Raw genomic sequence first — 16,297 nt, 5'->3', positions numbered from 1 at the left:
CTAATACTAGATTTAAGTTAGTAATGTTACTACCAAATATGGATGTTTTTATAAGTCCGAAAGAAACTTTTTATTATTATAAACAAATAATTATCGTAAATACAATTCAAAACAAGAAAATAGATCAAGAAATAATAGGTGAGAACATAAACAAGAAAATTAGAAGAAACACCCTCTTAACGAATGGAATTCTATAGTCTCTGCTTACCCCGGTGGGAAATAGGCGTGAGTTTATGTATGTATGTATGTACCCTCTTAAATACACCCTCTACATGCATTGTAATCCACACTTTATTAACACAGTTAATTAATTTAAATTTGTTTATTACAATAAAATACCAGATAATATTTTAAATTTGTCAGAGAACAAATTTAAAGCTCACGTGAAGCTTACTTTATGTAAAACAGCCTATTATAAGATTAATGATTACCTAAATGATAAAAATGTCTGGTATTAAATGTGTTCCTCTAGTTATTAAATAACTTGTAATGTACCCTCATTGATTTAAAAGATGTGTTGCTGTTGCAGTTTCTTGTCATTTCTTCTCCTCAGCCATAACACCTTGCGAAATGACGTAAATTCAAAAATGTTACATTGACCTTCAACAAGTTTATCCATGATAATTACGTTGAATAAATGATTCTGATTCTGATTCTGTTTGATTTAAGCCTTTTGTATTTCGTCCCTTTTTAGAAATAAGATTTAATTACTATGTTCACTCTTACTTTATACCTACTTATACCTACACTTATATCTAAAAAAAATGATTTCCATTCTATTCAACTCTATTTTCTTTTTGAAATTGTTCTTTCTTGTGCTCTGTTTTTATTTTGGTTAGGTAATAAAGTTCTTTTTACATTTGCGGCTTTTTTACATTCCCAAAATGGGAATATTTCCGGGAACGGCACTTGACTGCACCCACGGCTTAAGCCAAATATCTTTTGAGCCGTTAAATATTATTTTATGGCCATCGTCTGGCACGGCCATTTTAGAAAAAAAAAATACAAATTGACATGGAATTTACGACAAAAAAAGTGTAATGCGTCAGAGCATCCGTGGTCTAGTTGTTAGAGCGTTGGGCTTATGATCTGGAGGTCCAGGTTCGATTCCCGATTGTCCGATAAAGTAAGACGATTCCGTGCTGAGGGCAAGCCAAGCAGTTGGTCCCGGTTACTACTTACTGATGTAAGTTAGTAGTCGTTACATGAGCCATGTCAGGGGTCTTTGGCGGCTCAATAGTAACCCTGACACCAGGGTTGATGAGGTTGGTAATCTACCTCACAACCCACACGATAGAAGACGAGAGCCAAAGAAGCGAAAGTCAAATTCGTAACAGTAAGTGGAATTCCGTGATCTCTACTTACCCCAATGGGAAATAGGCGTGCATTTATATAAGAAAAGTCTTTTTTTTATTTATTTTAATTTACTATAAAGCAAAGGTTCGTGGTAGGGCTGACAGAGGAAGACCTAGAAGGACGTACATTGACCAAATTGGAGATGTCCTTAGAAAAGGTTTAATACGATCTACTCTGAACCGGCGTGCGTGTATGAAGCGATTGATGAATGTGGAGGAAGCAAGAGAAGTGTGCCTCCTTATGGTCATATCGACAAACATCCGTTTTTTTTTTGTAATTGCTTTGTTTGTAGCGTCCTTTTGTAATAAACTATTTCTATTCTATTCTATAGGACCAAAGAACAGGAATTCCATATACTCTGCTTACCCCGGTGGGAAATTGGGGTGAATTTATGTAATGTTCATCACATCACTAATTTAAGAGCCACGTTCTCGGTGTTGCATTCTCAAAGCTACTTTTTAGGGACAAACAGGGCAGTGGTTTCCCTCTTGCCTTCCGCCTCACAGTACTCTAACGCGACTGGGATGGCGCCCAGAGTAGTCTATTTCAAAGCCGTACTAGGACTCCTGTCCTCCGCCTCTGAATAGTACTGACAGTTGCTGCTGCCCTCTGTCAGGTTCCAGGTTACAGTCCCTGTGACTCGCCTCTTCCGTTCTGCATTGCCGTACCGATGGCTCCCATCTCCGCCTCCGTAGCCGTATTTATGTTAATTTACTATTATTTTAAAGTTCACTCAGTCAGGTTTAGTCTTCCCTTCTTGTCTAGGATACCAATTCGCAGCATCCAGTCGATGAACGCTCTGTTCTGCTGCACGTCGGCCTTCTTGCTGCCCACGCAGTCCACTAGTGGGCGGATTTTCCATGCTGGGAATAGAAAAAAAATAGGGCTTATTTCTAAAACACATTGGAAGCAACTGTCCGTTGATACGTCAGGACGCCGACCCCGCCGGGGCGTAGTCGACGATTTCCCTCAATCAGAACTTATCGCTATCGCGTGTAAAAATATAAGCCCAACTGTGAAATGTGAGCCCAACGCTCAATCACTGCACCACGGAAGCTGCGTGACGTAATTATCATGGATAAACTTGTTGAAGGTCAATGTAACATTTTTGAATTTACGTCATTTCGCAAGGTGTTATGGCTGAGGAGAAGAAATGACAAGAAACTGAAACAGCAACACATCTTTTAAATCAATGAGGGTACATTACATTACAAGTTATTTAATAACTAGAGGAACACATTCAATACCAGACATTTTTAACATTTAGGTAGTCATTAATCTTATAATAAGCTTTTTTACATAAAGTCAAGTTCACATGAGCTTTAAATTTATTTTCGGACAAATTTAAAATGGTATTTTACTGTATTTTATTTTATAATTTGTCAAATTTTAATTTTGATTTGATTTGTTTTTTGCCGCTAACATAGTATGTAATATATAAGTTTATACTGTTACTAACAATTATGGACACATGGTCTGAAATAAAATTATTGATTTGATTTGATTTATAGCATTATCCCGTTTCTGACAGGGTCCGGTCCCAAAAACAACTAGCGAAATTACTTAGTATGGGAAGAATCTTACCATCTAAACTACGCTTGTGAAGGATAACTAATTCGCTAGTAGTGTAAGATAAACATATGAGCGGTTAATTCTATTCAGCACTTTATAATATGTTATGTTTGCATTTTAACAGCCTCGGTGGATTAGCTGTAGCGCGGTGGTTAGAGCTGGCTTACGATCCGGAGTTCCGGGTTCGATTCCCGCAGGTGACATTGTCGAAAATCACTTTGTTAGTCCTTTGTTTGGCTGTGGAAAGCCACGGTAGCCCATTTGGTAGAACGCTTGCCTCACACTTTGAGGTCGCAGGTTCGAATCTGCACAGGCCTTTACCAATGATTGTCGAATTTGTTTTCGAATTCATGTTTGGATCGTAAATGATTATCACGTGCTCGGCGGTGAAGGAAAACATCGTGAGGAAACCCACATTCCCGAGAAATGCATTTTCGGAGGTGTGTAACCTGTATTGGGCTGGTTTTCCCTTCGCGGGTTGGAAGGTCAGACAGGCAGTCGCTTCTGTATAAAACCGGACCTGTCAAATCTTCAGGTTAGGTAAGCGGACCCTGTGGAAAAAGGGATAATGCTAGGTAGATGATGATTATGATGATGAGTCCTTAGTTTGGCTAGGACATTGCAGGTTGCGATGGTTACGATGTAGAAACCGCGCGATTAGTTTATTTTGCCTACTTCCACAGTCTAATGTCGTACGGCATCTTGCTGTGGGGTCATGCTGAAGATGTGAACAGCATTTTTGTTCTGCAAAAGCGGGCCATTCTTGCGATATACCTACAAATTAGGACCCAAGATGTCACTTCGAATTAAATTTAAAGAAATTAGTATTTTAACTTTTGCATCACAATATATCTTTGAGAATTAATATAAGTATGTAAAATAACATATATGATTGTGTGCACAAAATAGCGATCGGCGGATTATTAATAACCGGAATAAAAAATTAACTAAATCTTTTAAGGGGCAATGTATACGTTCTTACAAAAAGATTTCCATTGACATTCAGAATTTGCCTTTCAACTATTTTAAGACAGTAGCTAAACAGAAACTTTGTAAAAATGGTTATTATAAGGTTAGTGATTATTTAGAGGATATGAATGCATGGGATTAACTGTCTGAGAACTGATAGTGAGCAGCGAAACTACTCAATTGTATAACAATATTTTCTGTTTATTTTTTTTTAAAGTACGTCTAGGGCCCTGTAAAGCGGTTTTTCTTTCAGCTTCTTTTCCCCGGCTATACAGTTTTTGAGAAGCTTTAGTAGTTTTAAGCGGATGTGACGTTCGTTATGTAAAAAAATACGACTCAAAGCGTAACTATGTTGCCTAGTGAATAAGAATTTTTTGAATTTTGAATTTGAGTTGAACCATTTACTTACTCAATCCAAGTTTGCAAGAGTTGTCGTCCATAACGCAGTGGTTGATGAAAACTCTTTTCTCTCCGGTATTTGATTCTGCGCACTCAGGGACGTAATCATCAGTACACCTCTGAGGACACGGATGCCCGCAGTTGATGCCCGTCAGACTCAGGGATATCGCCCTGAGAAGAAGGTAATGCGTCTTTAGATGCGTTTAACGGCCTCCGTGGTCCAGTAAGCGTTGTGCTCACGAACCGGAGGTGCCGGGTTCGAACCCCAGTTCCGAAGCACGGATCATCTTTTGGTCATTCAGGTGATCAGCGTGTAATGTCCTAACCAAACTAGGGACCAGAAAGTGATTTTTGTTTTGTCCCCATGGGAATTCGAACCCGGGGCCTCCGGATGGTGAGCCCAACACTCAACCACTGGACTATGGAGGCCGTTGGAATGATGCCATGAACAATATATGAATTAAAATAGATAATAACGGGTTCTTACCGCGTTTAAATCAGGGATACGAGATTCCAGATATTTCTACCAGTCGGGGTGACCAGTCATCCCGTGATCATGGCACTTGCAACAGTGTCGAAATATCGGGGGTCTCATATCCCTGATTTAAACGCGGTAAGAACCCGTTATTATGTGTTTTAATTATGATAATAGCCGCGTAAACCTAAAACAATCCGTTATATTGTGATACGACTTAAATGCAGTACCTTCTTCCACTCATAGCGCGTCTGGTTTCCTCCATCTTGGCTTGCTCCTCTTTATCCCCATCAACAGGAGGGCCTTGCAGTGGGATATACCTGTGATAATACATGACATAAACATGACATGTACATGACAAAAACATGACATGACATGACAAAAACATGACATAACACGACAAAAACATGAGATAACATGACAAAAACATGACATGACAAAAACATGACGAAAACATAACATAATTCGTTATATTATAATGAGGGACTTTCCAGGGTACCTTCCTCATAATCAGTTTAAACTTCTAATTTCATGGATAACAGACATAATGCATCTTTTATCTTTGTTTTTGGGTATAAATGATGACCCTTTTTATTACACAAGTCACAAGACATCTTTCACCCATTATAATTCTGATCAAAATAAAGAGAAGCAATATACGTAGCAACATCATTAATTCTATACGTAATGTGATCCAAATATCAAGCAACAATTATTTTTATGTATGCTTCTGCCATTACATTGTATTTTGGAATATTTTTTTTTTAAAGCAGCCTCCGTGGTCTAGTGGTTAGAGCGTTAGGCTCACGATCTGGAGGTCCGGGTTCGATTCCCGATGGGGACATTGTCGAATTCACTTTGTGAGACTGTCCTTTTTTTGGTAAGGACTTTTCAGGCTTGAATCACCTGATTGTCCGAAAAAGTAAGATGATTCCGTGCTTTAGAGGGCACGTTAAGCCGTTGGTCCCGGCTATTAGCCGTAAAAACACCTCCACCAACCCGCAGTGGAGCAGCGTGGTGGCATAATCTATTTGTCCGGCCAAGTAGTTAATGCCATCTGCGGCAACTCTACAATAAGTCACGTCAAAAAAAAGGTGTTATCCTGCTATATCCTCACCACACAAAGGACAGTCTTACAAAGTGATTTCGATAATGTGCCCGTCGAGAATCGAACCCGGACCTCTAGATCGAGTTATTAAATATAAATATGACTAAGTACGTACCGGTTCAGGTTATTTTTACTAGCAGTATGGGCAGCTGAATTCTTACACAGACTTAAATCCAATTTAACATATCCTGTAAGAACAATACACAAGAACAATACACTACATAAAGGAATTTATCAATACAACATAATCTCATGACTATATTCCAATGGGGGTAGTCAGAGGTACATCCATCGCAAGATGAACTAAGTACCCACACCTCACCGAGCTTTCTGTTACACCAACGTGATAGGTGAGCCGTATCGCCGTCTATAATGGTCGAGCCAACTGTGTTAGTGGAAACTGCACTCGTTCGAGACATATTGATAAATAACATCACAGGTTAGTCTGGAGTTATACACACAAACACACACACGCACGCACGCATGCACTCACGCACGCGCACATACACACACACACATACATACACACACACACACACACACACACACACACACACACACACACACACACACACACACACACATACACACACACACACACACACATACATACACACACACACACACACACACACACACACACACACACACACACACGCACACACACACTCATCAATTAAATTTCTTAGTTTAAAACTTAAACATGCATACATATAGGTAACTAATGTTAAGACATCCAGGAAGTACATCTGGAGCACTGGTGATCCCGAAACACAGGCTCTGGCTTATCTCGGGCGCCAGTCTCCACTCGTACATACCCTTCAATTGTGCATTATTTTGTGAAACCCATTTATGTACATTGTGGAGAACAAATAAAAAGATCTTTATTATTATTATTAACATAAATATACATTGGCCCCGAATCCTGCAGACACCTCCTAATTTTATTTTAAGTTATACCTGTCATTTTCTTATCCGCGGAAAAGGAGAAGATAGCTCTCATTCTACTACTGTATTTCTGAGTAAATACAGGCTTCAGTGTTGCCAGAGTAACCGAAATAATTAAATAATTGGACAAGTAATAAGTACAGGCCTTCCCACTAGCTAATAGAAGCTACTTTGGCCTTTGAATCGCTTTTATGAAAAGGGACGACAAATACTAACTTTATGGCGTAACCTAACACACACAGAACTGTGGAGATTGGCCCCGATTACTGCAGGCACCTCCTAATTTTATTTTAAGTTACTTATACCTGTCATTTTCATATCCGCCTAAAAGGAAAGGGACGGCTGATTGACAGCTCTTAATTTTAGGAAGAATGAGTAAATAAATGAATAACCCGGGCGAATCAAAAAGGTACCTCGCTGGTATGCAAACCGTTTGACGTGTGCTGTCAACATGATTCTGTCGGGTTACTGGCCAATGTAAATTTTTTAGACAGTTGTTTTAGATTTGTGCTTAAAATTGACGTGTGTTCCATAAATTTTATGCTTGTCTATTACCCGTGCCTTTCCTTTTCGGCGGATAAGAAAATGATAGGTATAACTTAAAGTAAAATTAGGTGTCTGCAGAAATCGGGGCCATTATGTGTTCTAATTATTCTATCTACTTATTGATACTTACGATTTTTTGGCCATGAGAATTGACAATTGACCTTCTTGAAGTAACACTCGTTTCGGAACAGTCTAAACCTCCAGTTAGACATATCACGCTTGGCCGCACAGATTGAGTTGATTTCCGTGTAGTCACAAAGTCGATTCTCGGTGCAGTCAAGCTCGGTTGTAGTCTCGATGTCGCTTCTTCTTTCTTAAAATACAATTGTTGAAGAATATTACTTACTTTATGTAAAAAACCTTATTATAAGATTAATGACTACCTAAATTATAAAAATGTCTGATATTGAATGTGTCCCTCTAGTTATTAAATAACTTTTAATGTCATCATCATCAATTTAAGAGCCACGCTCTTGTCGGTGCAGCATTTTCCATGCTACTTTTCTAGAGAAAAATAGGGCAGTGTTTACCCTCTTGCCTTCCGCCCCGCAGTACTCTGACGCGAGTGGGATGGCGCCCAGAGTAGTCTATTACAAAGCCATACTAGGACTTCTGTCCTCCGCCTCTGAATAGTACTGACAGTTACTGCTGCCCTCTCCCAGGTTAAAAGTTGAATAAATTGTAATAAATAAAGAAGTCCTCCGTGCTTCGGAAGGCACGTTAAGCCGTTGGTCCCGGCTGCATTAGCAGGCGTTAATAACCATCAATCCGCACTGGGCCCGCGTGATGGTTTAAGGCCCGATCTCCCTATCCATCCATAGGGAAGGCCCGTGCCCCAGCAGTGGGGACGTTAATGGGCTGATGATGATGATGAATTAAAGACATTACCAAAATATTGACATGTATGTGTGTGAAGCTAATGAGAGTCGTTACCTTCACCTCCACTTCTTCGATGGGAGTGGCTGGCGTCTTCATGTCTACCGTCGTGGTCTTCCCTACTCCTCGGCTTCTCTTGAACATCATGGTATTTACTCGCCACAAAGACCACGTCTCCCTTCGGCTCTGAAAACCAAAATGGCGGATGTAATTATGGTCGTTCTCTATTGTCACCTTCGACATAAAATAAGGAATAATACTACGTATAGAGATACTACGTACGTGAGGAGCTCGGTGGCGCAGCGGTTAACGCGCTCGGTCTGCTATTGTTGAAGTTAAGCAACTTTCGCAAAGGACGGTCATAGGATGGCTGACCACAAAAAAAAAACATCTCGAACTCCTCCGTGCTTCGGAAGGCACGTTAAGCCGTTGGTCCCGGCTGCATTAGCAGTCGTTAATAACCACCAATCCGCACTGGGCCCGCGTGGTGGTTTAAGGCCCGATCTCCCTATCCATCCATAGGGAAGGCCCGTGCCCCAGCAGTGGGGACGTTAATGGGCTGGTGATGATGACGGTGATGATGACTATGTTTAGAACGGCAACTCTCCGCTCCCCACCAGCGGCTGAGCTAGGTTTACCTCACCCCTCCTCGGTCTTACTTTAGTCTTTAGGCGTCAGACGTCACACACACAGATGCGCGTGTACGATAACGTCAATGTGTAGTGTCTGTGTAACACGAGGTTGTATGAAGTGTCTTTATATGAGAAGGCTGTCACTTCATTTCGGATTCAATTTCTGAGAGAAACTCCAAGCATAGCTCTTTCCAGTAGGTTTAACATACGCAACGCGATAAAATTTTGTCACGGTCATTTTATCGATTCTGACGATATAAATATGTCGTTTTGTCGATTGGCGCTAATATTTGAACCCAAATAAGTCATGTCGTTCTGTCAAAATACGAACAAAATCACGCGACACGCATGTTAGGAAAAAAAAACAAACTTATCGATTGTTTTAAGTTAAAGCAACGGGTTCTTACCGCTCACAGAAAATTATGGATCTATCTACCTACTCCACTCCAATCTCATCAGTCATCCCGTGATCATGGCACTTGCAACAGTGTCGAAATATCGGGAGTCTCATATCCCCATTTAAACGCGGTAAGAACCCGTTATTATGTGCTTTAATTAAACTTATCGATTTCGACTTTTTGTAATTATTTATTTTTATTTTGGTGCAATAAAGTGTATTTGTATTGTATTCTATTGCATTTCGACAAAATTTATTATCGGTCGATAATTTTAGGCCTGCAGAGCACGCTGAGCGATTTTGACAGGTCCGGTTTTTTACAGAAGCGACTGCCTGTCTGACAAATAAATAAATGCCCGTAACCTACCGTCTTCATCTTTGACCAGGTCACCAAGTTTCTTCTTACTGGAGTAGACGTCTGACAGCTTCATGTCTTCGTGTTCATGTCTTTGGACGTAGCTGCGACGGTCGCTCCTCATCACCTCTTTATCTGCTGGTAGGAAGACCTACATAGAAACATAAGTAGGTAAAGCACGATTCTTCTTCTTCTATCGTGTGCGTTGTGAGAGAGAGAGAGAGAGAAAATGTTTCTTCAACAAATTGTGACACATTACATACGAAGTGTTAATTTCATATCCATAACGTCCCTGCTGAAAACATTATCACACTCTGGACACTCCGTACAGAAATATTATTCTTTCCATATGCTGCCTAACACGTTAGTGAGATACAGACAGTCCGCGCCCGCTTCTCTTTACTCCTTAGCGGTTTAGGGCCATTTAGACTGTAAAAAATTCAAATTCAAAATATCTTTATTCAGTAGGTAACATAGTTACACTTTGAATCGTCAATTTTACATAACGAACGTCTCATCCGCCTAAAACTACTGCAGCTTCTCACAACCTGTATAGCCGGGGAAAAAAAGCTGCAAGAAAAACCTCGGCACAGGGCCCTAGACGTTCTTTAAAAAAATAAAAATAAACATAAAATATTGGTATACAATTGAGTAATTTAGCTGCCTAATATCAGTTATCAGACAGTTAATCCCATGAATTCATACTTATACATCGTGTGGGTTGTGAGGTGAACCAACCTTATCAACCCTGGTGTCAGGGTTACTATTGAGCCGCCAAAGGCCCCTGACATGGCTCATGTAACGACTATTTACTTACATCAGTAAGTAGTAACCGGGTTAAGCCGTTCACTTAACGTGCCTTCCGAAGCACGGATCGTCTTACTTTCGGACAATCAGGTGATCAGCATGTATGTCCTAATCAAACTAGGGATCACAAAGTGATTTTTGTGACATGTCCCGACCGGGATTTGAACCTGGGATCGTGAGCCCAATGCTCAATAACTGGACCACGGAGGCAGATTTGTGCCCGGTTAATGGTACTTAAATATAGCTGGCGAGGAGTTGTACTATCTCTCTGCCTACCCTTCAGGGATTCACAGAGTAAACTTTTTTTTGTTGACGTGACTTATTGTAGATTTGCCGCAGATGGCATTACCTACTTGGCCGGACAAATGGGGAGCGCTGAAGGCTCTCACCCGGTACGGTCACGAACATTAATATGTATACACTTTGGTACCATGTCACATTAACTTTTTTGACAAATTGAACTGTAAGTCTCACAAAATTTCAAATATGTTAGTGCGACAGAGTCCTAAAGTGGGTACATTATATTGCTCATGACTGTACAACGTTTAAGACAACAGCCTGAGGTTGCCCAGTTGGGCGCGAACCTCGGCTCAGGGCGTCGTCTGAGAGGAAAAATATTTGAAAGAATTAATCGACCCTAGTGGGTCGATAGCGATAAGCGCTGAATGAGGGAAACAGAGTAAACTCATTTACAACAATGGAGTTATACAGATCCGGTCCTCACTCTATGGCTATTCAAATCTACAATAGCATCCCTAACTACGTATATTAAAAAGGAAGAGAAGTTCTCCTGTTTCGAAAAACTACTAAAAAATATTTGTTAAATAAAGCCTTTTATAAGATAGAAGAGCTATTTAATGATTGTAATAAGTTAAATAAATAATATAATTTTATTGTTATCTATATATATAAAATTATATAATAAAGCTTAGTTACTGATAATTACTTAAAAATAATAATAATATAAGCAGGTAGTATATATTATATAATCTCTAAATTCTAAAGTAAGTTTAGTTACATAAAAAATAGTTTATATTTTTTTAGTTTTAAGTTATTGTTGGAATACTTTTGCGGTGCCCTTAGAGGGTGTCACATGCTTGTACATTATTTACTTTAAGAACTGTAAGCCACCATGTGACATGCAACAAATAAATAATAGTATTTTATGCAACAGTTGTATAAGAAGGGTCAAAAAATGCGAGTGGCGTGAGTTGCGATGTGAGCCTTGGCGAACATCGCAATAAGAGACGCCACGAGCATTTTTTGACCTAGTTATACAACGTTGCATACAATACTTTTTCTACGACGACGTAATTTTAAATGAAACAAAAATTATACAAAGAAAAATTTTATTTATAAAAATGAAGATGTAAATTTTGAATGGTATTGTGTGATATGGTAATCAATAGTTCTTCATCCATTTTTCCTTTTTATTTTATACTTTTTAGTGTTTTGAAACGAAACACAAAAATTTTCCAATTTATTTTCCAACGCGCGGGAAAATGGCGGCAAATGTATACTTTTTTTTTATAGTATATCTATGGCACCAAACAAAGTAAAGGTGCCAGTTTCCAGGTTGTTACATATGCCTACTATAAGACTATTGCCGACGCAGCAAACCCTTCGTTAGCGTTAACATCTAGATTGAGGACAAGCGACGACACGTTCCGCAGACTCAATATTATTTCCCCACTATTTCGACATTTACTTTTTGATGTATAATTTTAGATTGTCACTACTTATTCTTGTATCGAACAAGTTAGGTTCTCTTAGTTTTAATTAATATAAGTTTAAATATTGTAATTTCAATTACTGAAATTAAATAGTTTTATAAATCATTTCGGTTTTTTTTCGATCCTCCGGCAGCAGCCTACGTAATTGGCGCAGTCGGTAGGATACTCACGAGTAGATCCGTGGGCACCATAACTCTTCGCACATCAAGAGTGATCGCCGCAAATCTCTCGGGTAGCTATTGAGCTCCGTTCCTGAGTATCCTGAATCTACGAACCAGCTGCCGCCAAGAGGAGAATCCAGACTTCGATTCAAGAGAGGAACCAGAGATGAGATATATGTGAGTACACTTGAACTGTTCTCGTGTTGCTTGCTATTTTTACCCCCTAGTTCTCTTTAGTTTTACACAATTTTTCATCCATCGAAAAATTCCCTCCCGCGGGAACCTGCATCTCGACAGGCTCGCCGCCACGTAGTAGATAGTAATAGGATAATAAATCTAAATTCATTAGGTAAGGATATAAAAATGGCAGTCGATAGAGATAATGTCTACAAAGCACTGCGCATGGTCCCGGAGTTTGATGGGAACCCGAATGTGCTCACAAGATTCATTAGAATCTGTGATCAGATAGTAATCGAATATATGAGCAATGATCCAGGTAGTGAATTAACTAACTCGTGTGTATTAAACGGAATACTTAATAAAATCACCGGTTCCGCAGCAAGCATTATCAACTCCAATGGGATTCCTGATAATTGGTTGGGTATTCGTACGGCGTTAGTTAATAATTTTTCGGATCAACGTGACGAGACAGCACTGTACAATGACCTCTCATTAGCAACGCAGGGTAATAGAACACCGCAGGAATTTTACGCGGAATGCCAAACCTTATTCAGCACGATAATGACTTACGTGACATTACATGATTCTATACAGACGACTATTGAGGCAAAGCGAACTTTATATAAGAAGGTCGCTATGCAGGCATTTGTTCGAGGGTTGAAAGAACCCTTAGGGTCCCGAATACGGTGTATGCGTCCCGAGACCATCGAGAAAGCTCTCGAGTATGTGCAGGACGAACTTAACGCTATGTATTTGCAACAGCGTAGTGATGTACCAAGGTCCCAATACAAGCAGTCCACCCCGTCTAATCAGAATTACCAAGCGCCGCCAATACCATTCAACTGGCCAGCCCCTATGGCACAACGCGCTATGCCACCCGCGCCTCAGCCGTTTAAATTCCACGTTCCACCAAATCAGCCGCAACTTCGTATGCCTACTCGTACGCAACAAATGTTCCGCGCTCTACCACCTAATTACAACCCCAATAGTAACGTGTTCCGGTTACCACCCAAAAATCATTCACCGCAAAACTTTCCTAAACCCATGAGTGGTGTACAGCATTTCGTCCCTAAACAGTTACCCCATACTATGATGACAGGACATGATTGGCGTAAATCAGGCAATCCACCACCAACAAGTTATTTTAAAACCCGCGAAATGAACATGAATGAGTGTGCAAGTCCCGACGATTCATATTACAATTCCGAGTACTACTGCGAACCTGAGTACGTTTACTACGCGGATTACGATAATACTTATCCTGTTGAATATGACACCAGTGCATATCGTTGCGATACGACAGACAATCAGCTGAGCGATGAAGGTCAACCACAGCCAGGCACCAGCCAGGTTGAGCAGGATTTTCAGACGGCTTCGATATTAAAAAAGCCAAAATAGAATTAAACTTGCAAACTCAACGTCAACTGCCGTACATAAAAATTTCAAATCCACCACTTAAACTTTTAATAGATACCGGTGCAAATCAATCTTTTATTAGTCCCGAAGCTGTTGAAAAATACTTTTCGCAGTTTCCTCTCAACTACGATCCCTTTGAAGTTACGAATGTTCACGCCACAAGTAGGAACGACTATTCTATCACGTTACCTTGTTTCACCGAGTTCAATGACAACGATAGTATCAAGTTATTTGTATACCGTTTTCATGACTACTTTGATGGACTTATAGGATTGGACTTACTGACGACTTGGGAAGCAAAAATTGACTTAAAGCACGGTAATTTAGTTACGCGATCTGCTATAAATCCAATAAGAATGTACAATTCACATAATGTTAACCTTTATGAGGATATCATCCCCGCCGGTACTTCCAAATTGATTCGAATCCCCATTGATGCACCCGACGGTGACGTCATCATCCCACAGCAGGTAATTTGTAACTGTATGATTTACGAGTGTCTAACTACTGTATCTAATAACCGTGGCTATTTAGAAGTCGAAAATACAACGTCAAACGACATTATATTTTCACTCGATCACCCCGCCCGAGCCGAGTTGTTCAACGTAGAGTGCACGCGCACCACACAAGCTATGTTGCGCGAGCAGGACGTGGTATCGCGATTGCGTACGGACCATCTTAACGAAGAGGAAAAAGCTAATCTCACTACTCTTTGTTCCCGTTACGCAGACGTTTTTTATATCGATGGTGAAGCCCTAACTTTCACCAATAAAATTAAACATCGCATTAGAACAACTGACGAGGTCCCCGTGTACACGAAAAGCTATCGCTACCCATTCGTTCACCAACAGGAAGTTAGAGATCAGATAGCTAAGATGTTAGACCAGGGTATTATACGACCATCGGACTCTGCCTGGAGCTCACCCATCTGGGTAGTACCCAAGAAAGCGGATGCTTCTGGTAAGCAAAAATGGCGTCTAGTAGTCGATTTTCGTAAACTTAACGAAAAGACTATAGATGATAAGTACCCGATACCCAACATTGCCGATGTCCTTGACAAGCTAGGGAAATGCCAGTACTTTACTACCTTAGACTTGGCAAGTGGTTTCTATCAGGTAGAAATGGACCCGCAGGACATCCCCAAGACAGCCTTTAACGTCGAGCATGGTCATTTCGAATTTCTTCGAATGCCTATGGGACTTAAAAACTCGCCTTCCACCTTCCAACGAGTTATGGATAATGTCCTTAGAGGTCTTCAAAACGAGATATGCCTTGTCTACCTTGACGACATCATTGTGTTCAGCACATCCCTTCAGGAACACATGATTAACCTGGAAAAGGTTTTCCAACGCCTTCGAGAATCCAATTTTAAGATCCAAATGGATAAATCGGAATTCCTTAAACTTGAAACGGCTTATTTAGGTCATATCATCAGTAGTGATGGCATAAAACCTAACCCGGACAAGATTTCAGCCATACAGAGGTATCCAATCCCAAAAACCCCCAAGGAAATTAAGCAGTTCCTAGGTCTTCTCGGTTATTACCGTAAATTCATCCCCGACTTTGCTCGCATAACAAAACCTTTTACCCAATGTTTAAAAAAAGGTAGAAAAATCACGTTAGACTCCGACTATGTTAACTGCTTCGAGAGATGTAGAACTCTTCTCACTAATGACCCCATACTTCAGTACCCTGACTTCAATAAGGAGTTTATACTGACCACAGATGCTTCAAACGTAGCTATTGGAGCTATATTATCCCAAGGGCCTATAGGATCGGACAAGCCCGTGTGCTACGCTTCTCGCACTCTTAACGAGAGCGAAATGAATTATAGTACCATCGAGAAAGAACTTCTTGCCATAGTTTGGGCTACAAAGTACTTCCGACCATATCTCTTTGGACGTAAGTTTAGGATACTGACTGACCACAAACCACTCCAGTGGATGATGAATTTAAAAGAACCAAATTCACGTCTAACTAGATGGCGACTAAGACTTAGTGAGTACGACTTCACAGTTGTATACAAGAAAGGCAAGCACAATACTAATGCCGACGCCCTTTCTCGTATTGAGATCCATAATGAGGAGGTTGAGTCCTTAATTAAGGAAATTGAGGAGCTCAGTTCACTCCTAGGCAACCCTTCTGAAAAACCACCGACTCTAGCTGACTCATCGACTAACACCGTACATACTGCTAACGAACATCCCATCCTAGAAGTCCCAATTACAGACGAACCCCTTAATAAGTTTCACCGACAAATCCGTTTCACTGTAGTTAGTGACGTTAAACGTAAACCGGTAATGACTAAGCCATTCGACACTCACACGAGTGTAGCTGTTCAATTGTCCGAATCAAATCTAGAGAACG

General features: G+C 40.3%; 2 protein-coding genes across 3 annotated transcripts in view; one reads left to right on the top strand and one right to left on the bottom strand.

Annotated features, from left to right (window-relative positions):
* Positions 1-16,297, top strand: part of LOC126379455 (guanine nucleotide-binding protein-like 1) — a 343,035-nt gene that overhangs the window by 84,745 nt on the left and 241,993 nt on the right. The gene's annotated exons all lie outside the window — the stretch shown is intronic.
* Positions 2,086-9,757, bottom strand: LOC126379707 (uncharacterized). The gene is made up of 6 exons (XM_050028528.1): positions 9,646-9,757; positions 8,307-8,435; positions 5,995-6,067; positions 5,002-5,091; positions 4,307-4,467; positions 2,086-2,219 (listed from the first exon to the last, which is right to left on the bottom strand). The coding sequence occupies exons 1-6, from the start codon at positions 9,755-9,757 to the stop codon at positions 2,086-2,088; spliced, it is 699 nt and encodes a 232-aa protein (XP_049884485.1).

This window comes from Pectinophora gossypiella, chromosome 29 (genome assembly GCF_024362695.1).
Source record: "Pectinophora gossypiella chromosome 29, ilPecGoss1.1, whole genome shotgun sequence".
Taxonomy (NCBI): Eukaryota; Metazoa; Arthropoda; class Insecta; order Lepidoptera; family Gelechiidae; genus Pectinophora; species Pectinophora gossypiella.
This window is presented reverse-complemented; position numbering and strand designations above follow the sequence as displayed.

What these genes read in the sequence shown, in the direction of transcription:
- LOC126379707 (XM_050028528.1), bottom strand. Translation starts at nt 9,757, where the DNA reads ATGAGGAGCGACCGTCGCAGCTACGTCCAAAGACATGAACACGAAGAC. An exon ending in TCGAAGAAGTGGAGGTGAAG is followed by an intron (nt 6,068 to 8,306) that starts GTAACGACTCTC and finishes TTGTTCTTACAG; the next exon opens with GATATGTTAAATTGGATTTA. An exon ending in CTCTTGCAAACTTGGATTGA is followed by an intron (nt 2,220 to 4,306) that starts GTAAGTAAATGG and finishes TTCTATTCCCAG; the next exon opens with CATGGAAAATCCGCCCACTA.